Source organism: Sorex fumeus, unplaced genomic scaffold, assembly GCF_029834395.1.
Source record: "Sorex fumeus unplaced genomic scaffold, SorFum_2.1 ptg000037l, whole genome shotgun sequence".
In the NCBI taxonomy this organism is placed as follows: domain Eukaryota; kingdom Metazoa; phylum Chordata; class Mammalia; order Eulipotyphla; family Soricidae; genus Sorex; species Sorex fumeus.
This window is the reverse complement of record NW_026606094.1, coordinates 69,410,496-69,423,131: the sequence shown is the minus strand read 5'-3', so window position 1 is coordinate 69,423,131 and position 12,636 is coordinate 69,410,496. Positions and strand designations below refer to the sequence as shown.

The 12,636-nt window shown below is 44.2% G+C and overlaps 1 protein-coding gene across 1 annotated transcript in view; it reads left to right on the top strand.

Moving 5' to 3' along the window:
• The window catches only part of HIBADH (3-hydroxyisobutyrate dehydrogenase), a 103,072-nt gene extending 95,030 nt beyond the window's left edge, over positions 1–8,042 (top strand). The window contains exons 7-8 of the mRNA XM_056118614.1: positions 2,155–2,311; positions 7,104–8,042. Of these exons, the coding sequence (XP_055974589.1) occupies positions 2,155–2,311; positions 7,104–7,262 (316 nt within the window). The 3' untranslated portion in view covers positions 7,263–8,042. The remainder of the gene's footprint in view (positions 1–2,154; positions 2,312–7,103) is intronic.
• The last annotated feature ends 4,594 nt before the right edge of the window (positions 8,043–12,636 follow it).

The window sequence follows — 12,636 nt, the reverse complement described above, 5'->3', positions numbered from 1 at the left end:
AATGTGCTCACCAAAAGGGGTTCCACAAATGGGTGCCCGCCATCTTCCTTGAACACGCAAGAAAAGTGTAAGATTTTATGAAGAACAATAAGCTTTGCTCATCATTTTGGTGAGTATTATAAGCAGAGTATAGTTTTCCTTAGCAGTCAAGATTGTTTCTGAAGTCCTACCTGGTACATTATAAAGATGGGGAGTAACTCAGATGCTTTCAGTGTTATGGGTGAATCATTTCAAAAGAACATCTGAATTAGAAAACCCCTAAATATATTTCAAGTGGAAGTGAGAGGTGGTGTTTTGGAGAGCCTTAGAAATATCTGCTATTGGGCCAGAACACTTGCCTGGCACATGGCCAACCTGAGTTCCATCTCTGGCACCCCACATAGTACCCCAAGCCCACCAGGAGTAATCACTGAGTGCAGAGCCAGAAGTAAACCCTGAGCACAGCTGGGTGTGCCTCCAAAATAAAATACCCACTCGTTATGGAGCACATTAGCTATGTTCCTGAACAGGTATGCTTAAAGGACACATTTATGACCATAGCAATTAACTAATAATTTGTGATTTTGCTTGTCACAATTTTCCCCTCAGTACATCGTTTTTTTTTTTTCCTTTTCCAATGTCATCTGTTACAGTAGTATACCGATGACCTAATTTTACCTTAAAGGGAAAAGAAATCATCAGTAGCAATTGTACATGCAACACATTTGGGTCTTTAGAAAGGAATGAATCAAACTCTTGGTATTCCCTCCTGCTTACCCCACTCCCTGCCCCCAGCAATGCACAATTGAACAGAATGTTCTGGCAGCCTATTTAAATAGTCTTCTTGATATTTTAATTCTTAGTAAAAAAAAAAAACAAAACAGAGCACCACAGTATGACATGACCCACTGTTTGACTTCACATACATGTCACACACACAGCTTTGAACCATAGCCTTGACCCACAAGGCTCCTGGAAAACAATTATGTGAGGCGGGAATCCCACATAGACATTGTAGCAGCCCAGCCTTTGCCAGGCAACGGGAAAATGCTCCACTGGCAGTGATAGTCAGGTTTGGAAGAACACAGGTGTATATTTGAACATACAAAATAAACAAGAACTTAAGCCCAAAAGCGTAATTTTAGCACTTACATGTGTTTCTTTTCAGTATTCGTTGTTAATTCTGGAAGAGACTGGTTTTAAGAAAAGGCAGAAAGCTTTTATGGCAATTGTCTCATAATGGCTCCTGGTATTAAAGAAATCAATAAATCGCTGGGTGTAAAGTTTTATTTGAAACTTAATTCCATGCTGCTTAGCAGAACTGTTCTTCCCAAACTCCATTAAAGATACTTAGAATAAAAATAATGCAGCATTTTGAGTTTTTCCCTCTAGGTTCACATGGAACAGCCGTTTATGCCATCAGCTCGGTGATAGAACAAATGATGTTTCCGCTTGGGCAAGCTTTGTTTTATCAGGATCAGTAACCTTATCAGCAGTTGACCCAGAACTATAATGCATGTCTCTGAATAGATAGCATATGTCACAACTCTGTGCAGACTTGCTTCATAAGCAAGATTGTCTAATGAAGATTTAATAAATAAGGAAAAGTTTGCAGCAAGAAATGTCTTCTTGGATAATGATAACTTCTCATAAGCCTATTTTACTGCTCTTGGCTCATCTCTTACATTTATCCTCATAAAAGCTAGAAGAATAAACATACATATAAATGCATCTGCACGGACTCCCATGATACTTAGTTATATCTGTCAATATTTCTTCCTGAAATACATCATTTGTGAATCAAGAATGTAGAATTTAGGTGATCATACAGGTTTAAGGTTCTTATGTGACACATAAATACAATAATGTCCAAAAGACTAGAAAACCCATGTGTGCGATAAATTGACAACACTTTTATAGTTATCTATTGTTTCTTAAAATTAGGATAGCAGAGGTTTTCTCTCCATGCCTAATGGCCTGACTCAGCAATGTTTAATCATTGGTTTTTAATACCCTATAATTTGAGATTGGATTCTTCTCTCCCATCATTCAGCTTTGATTTTTGAAGACATGGAGTAAATGGACAGGGAAGATGGAACATCCCCACACATAAATAAGTCACACGTGACTTGTACATTTTGACAGTTAACACTTCTTTTCTTTGACCTTTGACAGGTTAGGGCTTGACCCACGGCTCTTGGCTAAAATCCTGAACATGAGCTCGGGACGGTGCTGGTCAAGTGACACTTACAATCCTGTACCTGGGGTGATGGATGGAGTTCCCTCTGCAAATAACTATCAGGGTGGATTCGGATCAGCACTCATGGCTAAGGTAAGGCGAATGCAGGGATGGGGCAGGAGAGATGGAACAATGCCAAAGGCTCCCATCCTCCTCCTCTACCTCCTCCTCTCTGCAGCCGCCCTTTTCAACAAAACATATGTCTGTCCCAAAAGGCCAGGTTACTAGAACAGTGATTTACTTACTCATTGGAAATGAGTGAAAACAGAGCCTAGATAAAAATTTGAATCTTGTTTGTTTTTATTCTTGGCCTTTTGGGATAAAATAGTGGGCTGGGATTTTTCTTTTGTTCTAGGGTTGGTTTGCAGTGTGAGCTGGTAAAGTCTTGTTCCTTCATGATTGTGCAAGGATTGACTAAGTCCTTAGAATGAATGGGGTAACAATTTTCTGATATTTAATAATGCATTGACATGAAATGTGCCTATCACAGAAAGAGAGAGGACCCTTCTCATCATAATAAATACATCCTCCCACTCTAAGAGTGTATGTATTTTTTGGAAAGTTGTTAGGAAAGAAAATCATTGGCTTCTTCTCAACTTTAGGAAATAATTTTTTTTTCATTTTTTAAAATTTTATTTATTGAATCACCATGAGAATAGTTACAAAGCTTTCGGGTTTAAGTCTTGGTCATACAATGAAACACCTGTACCGTCACCAGTGCCCATTCTCCACCACCAAAAACCCCAGTATACCCATATCCCACACCCTCCCCCTACCTGTGAGGCAGATGATTTCCATCTTTCTCTCTTTCTACTTTGATTACATTCAATATTTTGACACCAGACCCACCATTATTATTTGAGATTTTACCCCAACACTCAGATCTGCTGAAAAGGCAACAGTAGACAATTTATTTTCTGTTGCTGGTTATGAATAACATATGATGTCATGCGGCTGCAGTAGTGGCCACGTGATTTTGAAATTCTGGAATTTTAACAATTAAATCTGGAGGGATTTCTGCCAAAACCTACAGGGTTCTGAGATTTGTTCCTGAGTCTCTGGGATCATAGCTGTTAAGCAGCTTGATCAGGAGCCAGAGAGGCCGTTCATGGGCGGCGACTGAGGGTCTCCTTGGGACGGGGAGGAAAGGGCCGGCTCCACCCCCCTCCCATGAGGCCCCACATGTCTTGTCACTGAGGGCCCAAACCTGACTGTCCAGTGGCCTCTGGAGGATGACAGCCACCGAACTGCAAAGGGAGAGCAGGCGAAGGGACAGCACCCTTTCCCCCCTGGGGTGGCCCGGTGACAGTAACCTACTGCTCAGTCCAGACGCATTTCTGCCAAAAGCCTCTGGGTTCTGAGATTCGTTTCTGACTCTCTGGGATCATGGCCATTAAGCAGTTTGATCAGTAACTAGAGAGGCCATGCCTCCAATTATATAGCTGAGCTGGAGGTGGTTTGTGGGTGTGTCTCCCACATATCTAACTTTTGGCCATTTACTTTCTTGGTAAACTTTGCCCCAAGTTTTTGGGGTCTGGCCAGATGTACAGCAGCAATTTGGGGGTATCTGGAAGTCTGAAGGCACCATCAGGCTGCTGATGCACTTACCTCACAGGTACAGATTGACCTGCTGGCGGCATCATACCCCCAGGAAATACTTTTTTTGTGAGGCAGGCATTCATGTTTCTGGACAGAGCTTATTTCTCCCCAAATGGATTTTTTTTTTCCTTTTCTGATCACCAAAACAATAATAAATTCACTTGCAGACCATATTCCACCAACTGCCCTTGAGTCTCCCTGATGCGCTGCTCATTCTTTTCTGCTTCTTTTCTTTCTTTTTTTCTCTTCTCAGTTTTGGTTTTTGGGCCACACCCAGCAATGTGCAGGAATCCCTCCTGGCAGGGCTCAGAGGATCATATGCAGTGCCAGGGTTCCTGGGTCAGCTTCGCGCAAGGCGAATGCTTCCGTTCCTACTTGACCCTAGGCTCAGCCTCAGGTTTTGTTTTGTTTTTTTCTTTTTGGATCACACCCGGTGATGCTCAGGGATTACTTCTAGCTCACGCACTCAGGAATTGCTCCTGACGGTGCTCAGGGGACCATATGGGATGCTGGGAATTGAACCTGTGTCGGCCATGTTGGCTGCGTGCAAGGCAAATGCCCTACCCGCTGTGCTATCACTCCAGCCCCGGCTCAGCCTCAGTTTGATTTTCCCACTCTCGCCTCCCACTGGTCTGCTTGCCCTTCAGTCTCACCTTTGCCCAGTCACTTCCCACACGACAACAGGCAGGTACTCCCTAAACTGGAAACACCTCCAGATGAAGTATCTCTGTTCAGGGGTCTACTCAACCTTTCATGGCCTACCTCAGCCTGCTTTTGGGGGTTCACCTTTGTTTTCCCACTCTCCTCAGCTGGGGCCTTATAAATCTCCTTTCTATCCCTTTTTTCTTGCTCACTGGCAACCCCCCACACTCACTGGTTCCTGGCCAGATCACTGCACCCTGGCTTCTGGCACATGGTCAGCACACTTTTAATATTTACTGGATGAAAGAACATTTAAAACTGTGTTTCTTTATTTTGCAGTTTTATTTCTCTTCAATTCGGTCAAAAACATTTATTTTTATGCCAATCAGTACCTTGTGTTCAGGCTCGCAGACCCGGCATGTGGGTATCTATCACCACACTGAGCAGCTGTTTTGAAAACAGAAAGTAGCTCCCGAAGTTTGTTGTTTTCATCAAAATTGCTGGGTACATGAAAGTACATGGGGTAATGAAAGAATCATATTTGTGCCCAATTTCCAGTATGTATTCATACAAAACAGGATGTGACCTGATGGCTTATTTGGTGTCTATAGGAATGCCAAGAGCTCAGGCAGAGAACCTGCTAACAAGTCAGGTAGAGGAAGGAAGAAGCTTCTGCTTAGAAAGCACCAGGTCTGACCAGCTCTCTACACCAGCTCAGTCCCGGGACTTGGCTCTGGGCTTCACTGCCCAGCTGCCCTTTACTTTGGCCTGGGAATAGGCAATGATACAGCTCGTAGGTGGTTCTAAGTGTGTGGGTTATAATTAAAGTGTCTTTTCAGTGGAAGCTGTAGAGGAATTAAGTTTAAGCAGAGATGTGAAAGTCACATAAATAAGCACAAACGTCCTAGATACTCAATACACTAGCGAGTTCATGCATTCTTCTTGCTTCTCTTCCTTTGAGTGGATGATATCGGTAACTTCTCAGTTAGCTAGGCTGTTTCTCCAGGCACAGAAATCTTCCGCATCTTTCTCTTTCATTGTTCAATAACTTTTCCATGCTGAGAGAAGTGAGATTAGTAATGGGAAGAAGAAAATCTACCATTTTTCCATGTGTTTTATAGCTCTTTTAAAATAACACAAGACACATGAAGCAAAATACAGGGAATATTGTTTCAAATATTTGTGTCTTCCATTTACTCCAGGTTTTTCAAGTTTGAACAAGATTCCATTTGGGTGGTAGTGAATATTTTTTATCTCTAACCTATACTTTAACTCTAGAATATTCTATAACCCCAGTAAAGAGTTATAGTTAATATTTCTAAGCAAACATTCAGTTTTCTTTTTTGAAGGGGGTCACACTCGGCGATGCACAGGGGTTACTCCTGGCTCATGCACTCAGGAATTACTCCTGGCGGTGCTCAGGGGACTATATGGGATGTTGGGAATCGAACTTGAGTTGGCCATATGCAGGGCAAATGTCGTACCTGCTGTGCTATCACTCCAGCCCTAACATTCAGTTTTCTAGAGCTAGTGCTTCACTCTGAGATTTTAAGAATCATTGTAAAGATGACTGTCCCTTTGCGCTTTAAGTCTAGACTTCTGACCAGTTGAGCTAAAGCTTCTGTCTTTCATCCTGGGCCTCCTTCCTGCCCCTAACATCTTTGTTCCTTGAGCCACATTGGGTTTCTGTTTCTTAGATAACCTTGACGTATTCTCCTATGGGCCTTGGCTTGCTTGGCCACTTCCCTGAAACTCTTCCCCTGACTCTCCAAAGAACTCACTTATTCCTAATATTCCAATATTGGGTCCGCTTTCCATGCCCCAAGAATGTCTCCCCTAAATACTTCACATATCAGAACTCTTTCTCCCACCCCACTCATCACTTCCCAACCTCTTAACCTGCCTTATTTTTATTCCTAGCACTTGTCATTTTCTGGAACGTTAGTGTTCGTTTTGTTGTCTGCCTTCCCTGCGGACAGCATGCATACTGAGAACAGTATTAGTCAGTCATGCTGGTATCTGTAACGGACGTATAGAAGATGCCTCACAGTAGGCAGTTTCTAAATATTTGTTGAATAACAGATTGAATGCCTACTCACCCATTCCATGATGACACTTATCTTAGGTTTCTGCAGATTAAAAAAAAAATCATCTCCCAGTGCAGTGGGTAGGATACTTGCCTATCATGTGGGTTCAATCCCTCGCACCACATACAGTCCCCTGAGCCACACCAGGAGTGATCTGATCCCCAGTAGGAGTGGTCCCTGAGTGCAGAGCCAGGAGTAATCCCTGAGCACAGCTAGACATGCCCCCTCCTTCCCAACAAAACAAAACACAATTCCCAGTATCATCAGATGTCAGGCACACGTACCGCAAGCTCTCTCTGCAGATGATTGGGAGTAGGTAGTAAGAAATACAAGATTTCTGGCCACAGCAGCTTTATAGTCAGTGAAGACATGTCTAAATATATCTCTCTATAACTGTGCGTGTGGACACACACACACATTCTTCTCATGTGCTTGTAGCACCATTACCTCTTCAGACTTCATTTTTTCTTCTCTGACACCCAGGCCCCAGGAGTCACCGGTGCACGGTGAACCTTGACCACGTCTCAATGTGTTCCCTTCTCCCTTGTTTGATTTAGGACCTGGGACTGGCGCAAGACTCTGCTACCAACACAAAGAGCCCCATCTCTCTGGGAAGCCAGGCTCACCAAATCTATAGGATGATGTGTGCGAAGGGCTACGCAAAGAAAGACTTCTCATCCGTGTTCCAGTTCCTGCGGGAGGAGGAGAGCATCTGAGGTGGCCCTCTGGCCGTGGACTCTGTTGGAAACCAAACTCTACCTTGGAGCCTCCTCCTAGCTCACTCCACAAGTAAATGGGTTTAATCACAGGCCACCCATCTGCTTTTGATCCTCTAAGGCCAAATAAACCCTAGGATTTTCCACCCATTTTTAACTGCTTATTCTTTGAAACGATTTAGGAAACATCCTCTCCGATTTCTTTTTTTCTACAAGCCACTGATGGTCTCTGCTAGTGAGCCAATTGACCTTTTTCCGAAGTACGATCCCTGAACATCTTCAACTAAATCGTTGCGTATTTGATCAGGATCTGAGTTACTCTGCTTTTCAAATAAAACCAAACTTTTTTCAACAGGGTAAACCCTGTCTTAAAGGAAAGAAAACAACTCAGTGTGAGGAAAGGAGTTGGAGGAGGGGAGGTGCAGTGCGTCACTCCCCGTGCCCCTCCGAGGTGCCAGGACTCCCCTGGCCTGCTGGCATCGGTGGTGGCATGCTCGCATTGCTCAGGCTGGGATGGAGCGAGACCACTCCTGCCTCACAGCTCTTCATTCGGGCTCAGTTGCAGGATCTCAGTGTGCCCCTCACAACTCCCAGTACTCAGAAAACTTGTTTTCTATGTTTTGCTTCCTTGTACATTCTTACTACATATTTTTTGACTTCAGAAGAATGACATCTTTAGATCTGTTTCAGAGCCAATGATGATACTTGCTTTAGAAAATTATAACATTCTAAATAGAACCATATTATTTTCAATTCAAATAAATTTCTATGCTGATAGTATGTACTTTCTTGGCTTTTTTTGTGTATGTGTGTGTGTGTGTGTGTGTGTGTGTGTGTGTGTGTTGTGTTTCTCCCCATCAATAACTGGACATTTAGCTGGTCTGACAAAGTGAGGTCACCCATTGATGGGGAGTGGAGGGAAGATTGGGGGAAGAAAAACTAAGAGGACCTGAGTTCCATACTGTCCAGTGACAGCCCAGAACTGCTGAGTCCTCCGGGGCCAGGCAGTTGGAAAGGTCTCCAGAATCAGGGTACCAAGGAATTCAGCTTGCATGCAACCTCAGCCCAGTTGCCCCTGTCCCATCTGTGCCTCCTGAAATATTTCAGGTGTTAGGCCTAGATACTGAATTTGGCAGAAGCACCACTATTTTCATTATTTTCCTGCTGATAAAATTCCTATAGTTCTTAGAGTGCTGAAAAGATGGACAAAATTCGGCCTTTGTAGACCATTCATTTTGGCATCTTCTCTGTGTGTGAGAGGTGTGATGGACAACAAATATTTAATGCATATGTCAGGCAGTGACAAAGGAAAAATAAAGCAGGGGGGCGGGGAAGGGGCAATGACAGGGCTGTGCCTAGAGTATTTCATTAGGAGCTTTAAGATGTGGGATGATGTTGGCTTTTATTCTGTGTAAAACAGCAGTACAGCGGTTAACAAAAGCAAGTGCTGATTCATTCGCTGCTGCCCAAGAATTTAGTGGCTTTCACTTTTTATTATTCAGAAATGACTATAACCAAATGAGCTACTCATGATGCTTTAGTTTGGCCATGTTATTCTTGGTTGCTTTTGTTTGGAGGCCACACCAGCAGTTCTGGGACTTACTTCCGGCAGTGCTGGGAAGACCACATGGTGCTGAGGATCAAACCCAGATCTTCCCCATGCAGAACAGGTGCCCTGTCCACTGAGCCCCATCCACTGAAACCCCAGATAATGCTTCTGGATAGGATCAACCCATTCTGAGCGGGGGACATGGTTGGACAGGCAGGCGGGGCGGGGCTATTCACACAGCACCCCCTCCCCCCCCAGCAGGCCTCTCATGGAGGCAGAGGGGATCCCAGCAGCAAGGTATACCACGTTGCAGTGAGCACGTGCCTTCCAGGCCTCTGCTGCAGCATGTCTACACTGCCACATTAGCCAAAGCAAGTCTCACGGCAAAGCCCAGAGTCTGCAGAGGAGGAACTTGATGAGTTTGGGCATGGAGAAGTGTGGAAGTGACTGCTGGGTCAACGCCTCACAGCCAGCCCTGTGGATCGATACATTCCCACCCATTTAAAGAGGATTCCCTGGCTGCTGTGGGAGTCTGGACTCTAAGGGCATGGATGGAAGGGAGATTAGCTTGGAGGCAACGGTAACAGTTGAGAAATGATAGCTGGGATTCAATCATTAATGGCGAAGACAAATGGAAATGAGATTCTGAACAAAACTGATGGGAGGAGTGAGGACCAAAGAGAAAAATCAGGGCACGGAGAAGCACAGTGGGTAGGACACTACACACTTGCACACAGCTGACTCAGGTTTGATCCCCAACACCCCGTATAATCCCCTGAGCTCAGCCAGGAGAAATCCCTGAGATCTCAGAGTACACAGAGCCAGGAGTAAGCTCTGAGCATTTCTGGGTGTGTTTCCCCGCCTCCCCCCTCCAAAAAAAAAAAAAAAAAACGGAGCCAGGGATGACTCCAAGCTGCATGGAAAAGTGGATAAAAGGACTCAGTATTTATTGTGTGTGGAGATTGGGAGGATTGGGGGAGAATAAGGGGAGGTACTGCAGAAAAAAAAAAGTTGGCTTTTACTTGATGTCTAAGTAGGGGAAAACAGAGGTCCAAGGACCAAGTCCTGTGATAATATGATGTTTAGTGGTTGGGAAGATGAAGCAGAAACAGCAAATGAGATGGAGGCAGAGTGACAGCAAGGAAAGGAAGGGGAAAAGTGGGAGTGGTCTTGTCTGGGTGAGAAGGGAAAGGTGTTTTAAGGAAGGAATGGCTATTGATATGTAAAGTTACCCATAAACTGAGTGATTCAAGGCATGGGGATTATTTAAATATGACAGTCTTTGGTGATTGACAGACATTCGGGTGGAATGTTGGAAATGAGATTGAGAATGGAGAGAAGTTGGAAGCAAATGAGTAGAAGTTTTGCTGTAAAAGAAAGATGATTGGGACTGACACAGGAAGGGGAGATGGATAGAAGGAAGTTTATGTTTTAAGACGGGAGACACTACAGAGTTATGCTAATGTGAAGTGGAACGATCCAATAAAGAGGGCAAAAGTAATAATGCAAAGAAGAAAGGGGATGCTTGCCAAAGGATGTGTGAACAGATGAGAGGAAAGTATGTATGTGGATGGGTCTCTGAAAAAAATTGCATGAACAGATTATATGTCATCCTACCCAGAGCTTCTATGAAGTACAGAATATTATTGTAATTAATTATATGGTTATCAATAGAATGAAAATTCAGTGCTGCAATAGACTTTACTGATTTGTTTGTCCCCTTCATCTGACCATTAGTTTTCTCATCTCTAAAGTTACCTATAGGTGCAAAGCTTAGGGGTTGGGAAGAGAGCTCAGTGGTTGGGAACCATGGTTGGCTGCATCGGGACCTGAATTCAAACTAGCACCACATGTTCCCTAGAGCATTATCAGGATTGGCCCTGGAAGTTCTGAGTACTGCTGGGGTGCCCTAAATTATCACCCCATATATCTGAACTATCTAGTATAATTAGCTGAGTATCGCTGAGAGTGGTCCTGGGAGCTCCCTGAGCACTGCTTAAATGAAAATAAAACTTTATTTATAAACAAATGATAGCTGTGGGTTCAGGAAGATCACAAGTGTTGAGCATGTGGAGAAATCCAAACCCTTACAACTCGTTGCCAGGAACATAGAACAGCTCCGCCACTTTGAAATAGTTTAACAGTTTCTCAGAAGGTTAAACCGAGGGTTCCATGTGATCCAGCATTTTTACCCTTTGACATATATACTTAAGAAAAAAATAAAAACGTCCGCCTTCCCAGGATCCTGGCTGTGAGAATTCATGGTAGTGCTCTGCGAATCCCTCGCCTGATGATATACACAAATGGGTGTACCAGTTGGAAGGGAGACAGGGGCATAACTGCTAATAGTTTCTTTCAGGGGATGGTGAGATCATCTGGCCTTAGTGTTGATGATTGCTTAACCTTGTGTGGTCTTAAAAAACATCTAATTGGGGGCTGGAGTGATAGCTCATGCAGGGCATTTGCCTTGCATGTGGCCGACCCGGGTCCGATTCTCAGCATCTCATATGGTCCCCTGAGCACCACCAGGAGTAATTCCTGAGTGCAGAGCCAGGAGTAACCCCAGTGCATCGCCAGGTGTGACCCAAAACAACAACAACAACAACAAAACCCGCCTAATTGTTCAGTATTAAATAGTATAATGTGTGAATTCCATCTCAAAGGAAAAAAGACTAAGGGCAAAATTAGTTAAGATCTTTCTTTCTCTCCTGATATGTGGTTCTTGGCTGTGGCAGTTTTGTCCCCAGAGGACATTTGGCAGGAGATATTTCTGGTGTTCTTCTAGGGGAGGGCGGGGAGTGCCTGGCATCTCACAGGCACCGTCCAACACTGCAGCTCCATTCTGCCCTGCATGAGACTGCCCACTGTAGCCCCGTTGGCGATAGCTGAGACCGCAAAACAACCTCAGTGCCCATCCATGAACAAAGACAAAGGCATATATAGATAAGGAATATGACTCAGCTGTTTACAAAGAGAAGATAAAATCTTGCTCTGACAACAAAATGTTGGTTACAGGGGGAAGGGAAGGGGGAAGGAAAAGTGGGGTGAAAGGATGGGAAGAGGGAGTTATTTGTAAAGAAATAAATGGTGACTAGAATTCTGGTGGGTGCAGTGTAATGTATGCATTTATCAAGGTTCAAGCTGGACTCCTGAAATTTGTGACTGATAATGCCTCGAAAATAAATCATGCAGGGCCGGAGCAATGGCACAGTGGGTAGGATGTTTGCCTTGCATGCGGCTAACCCAGGTTCAATCCCTGGCATCCCATATGGTCCCCCAAGCACTGCCAGGAGTAATTCCTGAGTGAAGAGCCTGGAGTAACCCCTGAGCATCACTGGATGTGACCCAAAAAGCAAAAAAAAAAAAATCGTGCCTGAGGCCAGAGAGCTGGTGCAGGGGGTAAGGCACTTGCTTTGCATTTTGCTCACCCCAGTCATGCCAAGAGTCACTTCTGAGCACAGAGCCAGGAATAGCCCTTAGGTACCACAGGGGTGTGGGATTCCCCAAAACAATAACAACAACAACACAACAAAATCTGTGTGGATTTTATATTCATGTGGAGTTTGAGAAATGCTGTTCAAGTGTGGGATTCATAGACACTTCAACACCTGTGTTCACCGCAATCCGCAATAGGGTTCTTCTCACCTTATTCCCTCCCCAGTCAGATCCGCAGGACAATCCTTGATTCCTCTCACCTCTCCGTGCTCCCAGAGAGCTCTAACTTTCTAGTCCCTACATCCAGCCCTTGATCAGTTCTTGGATACTTCAGTGTGTCTGAAATTGCCCCTTATATTCCCAACAACTTGACTGAGCTATAATTTATAT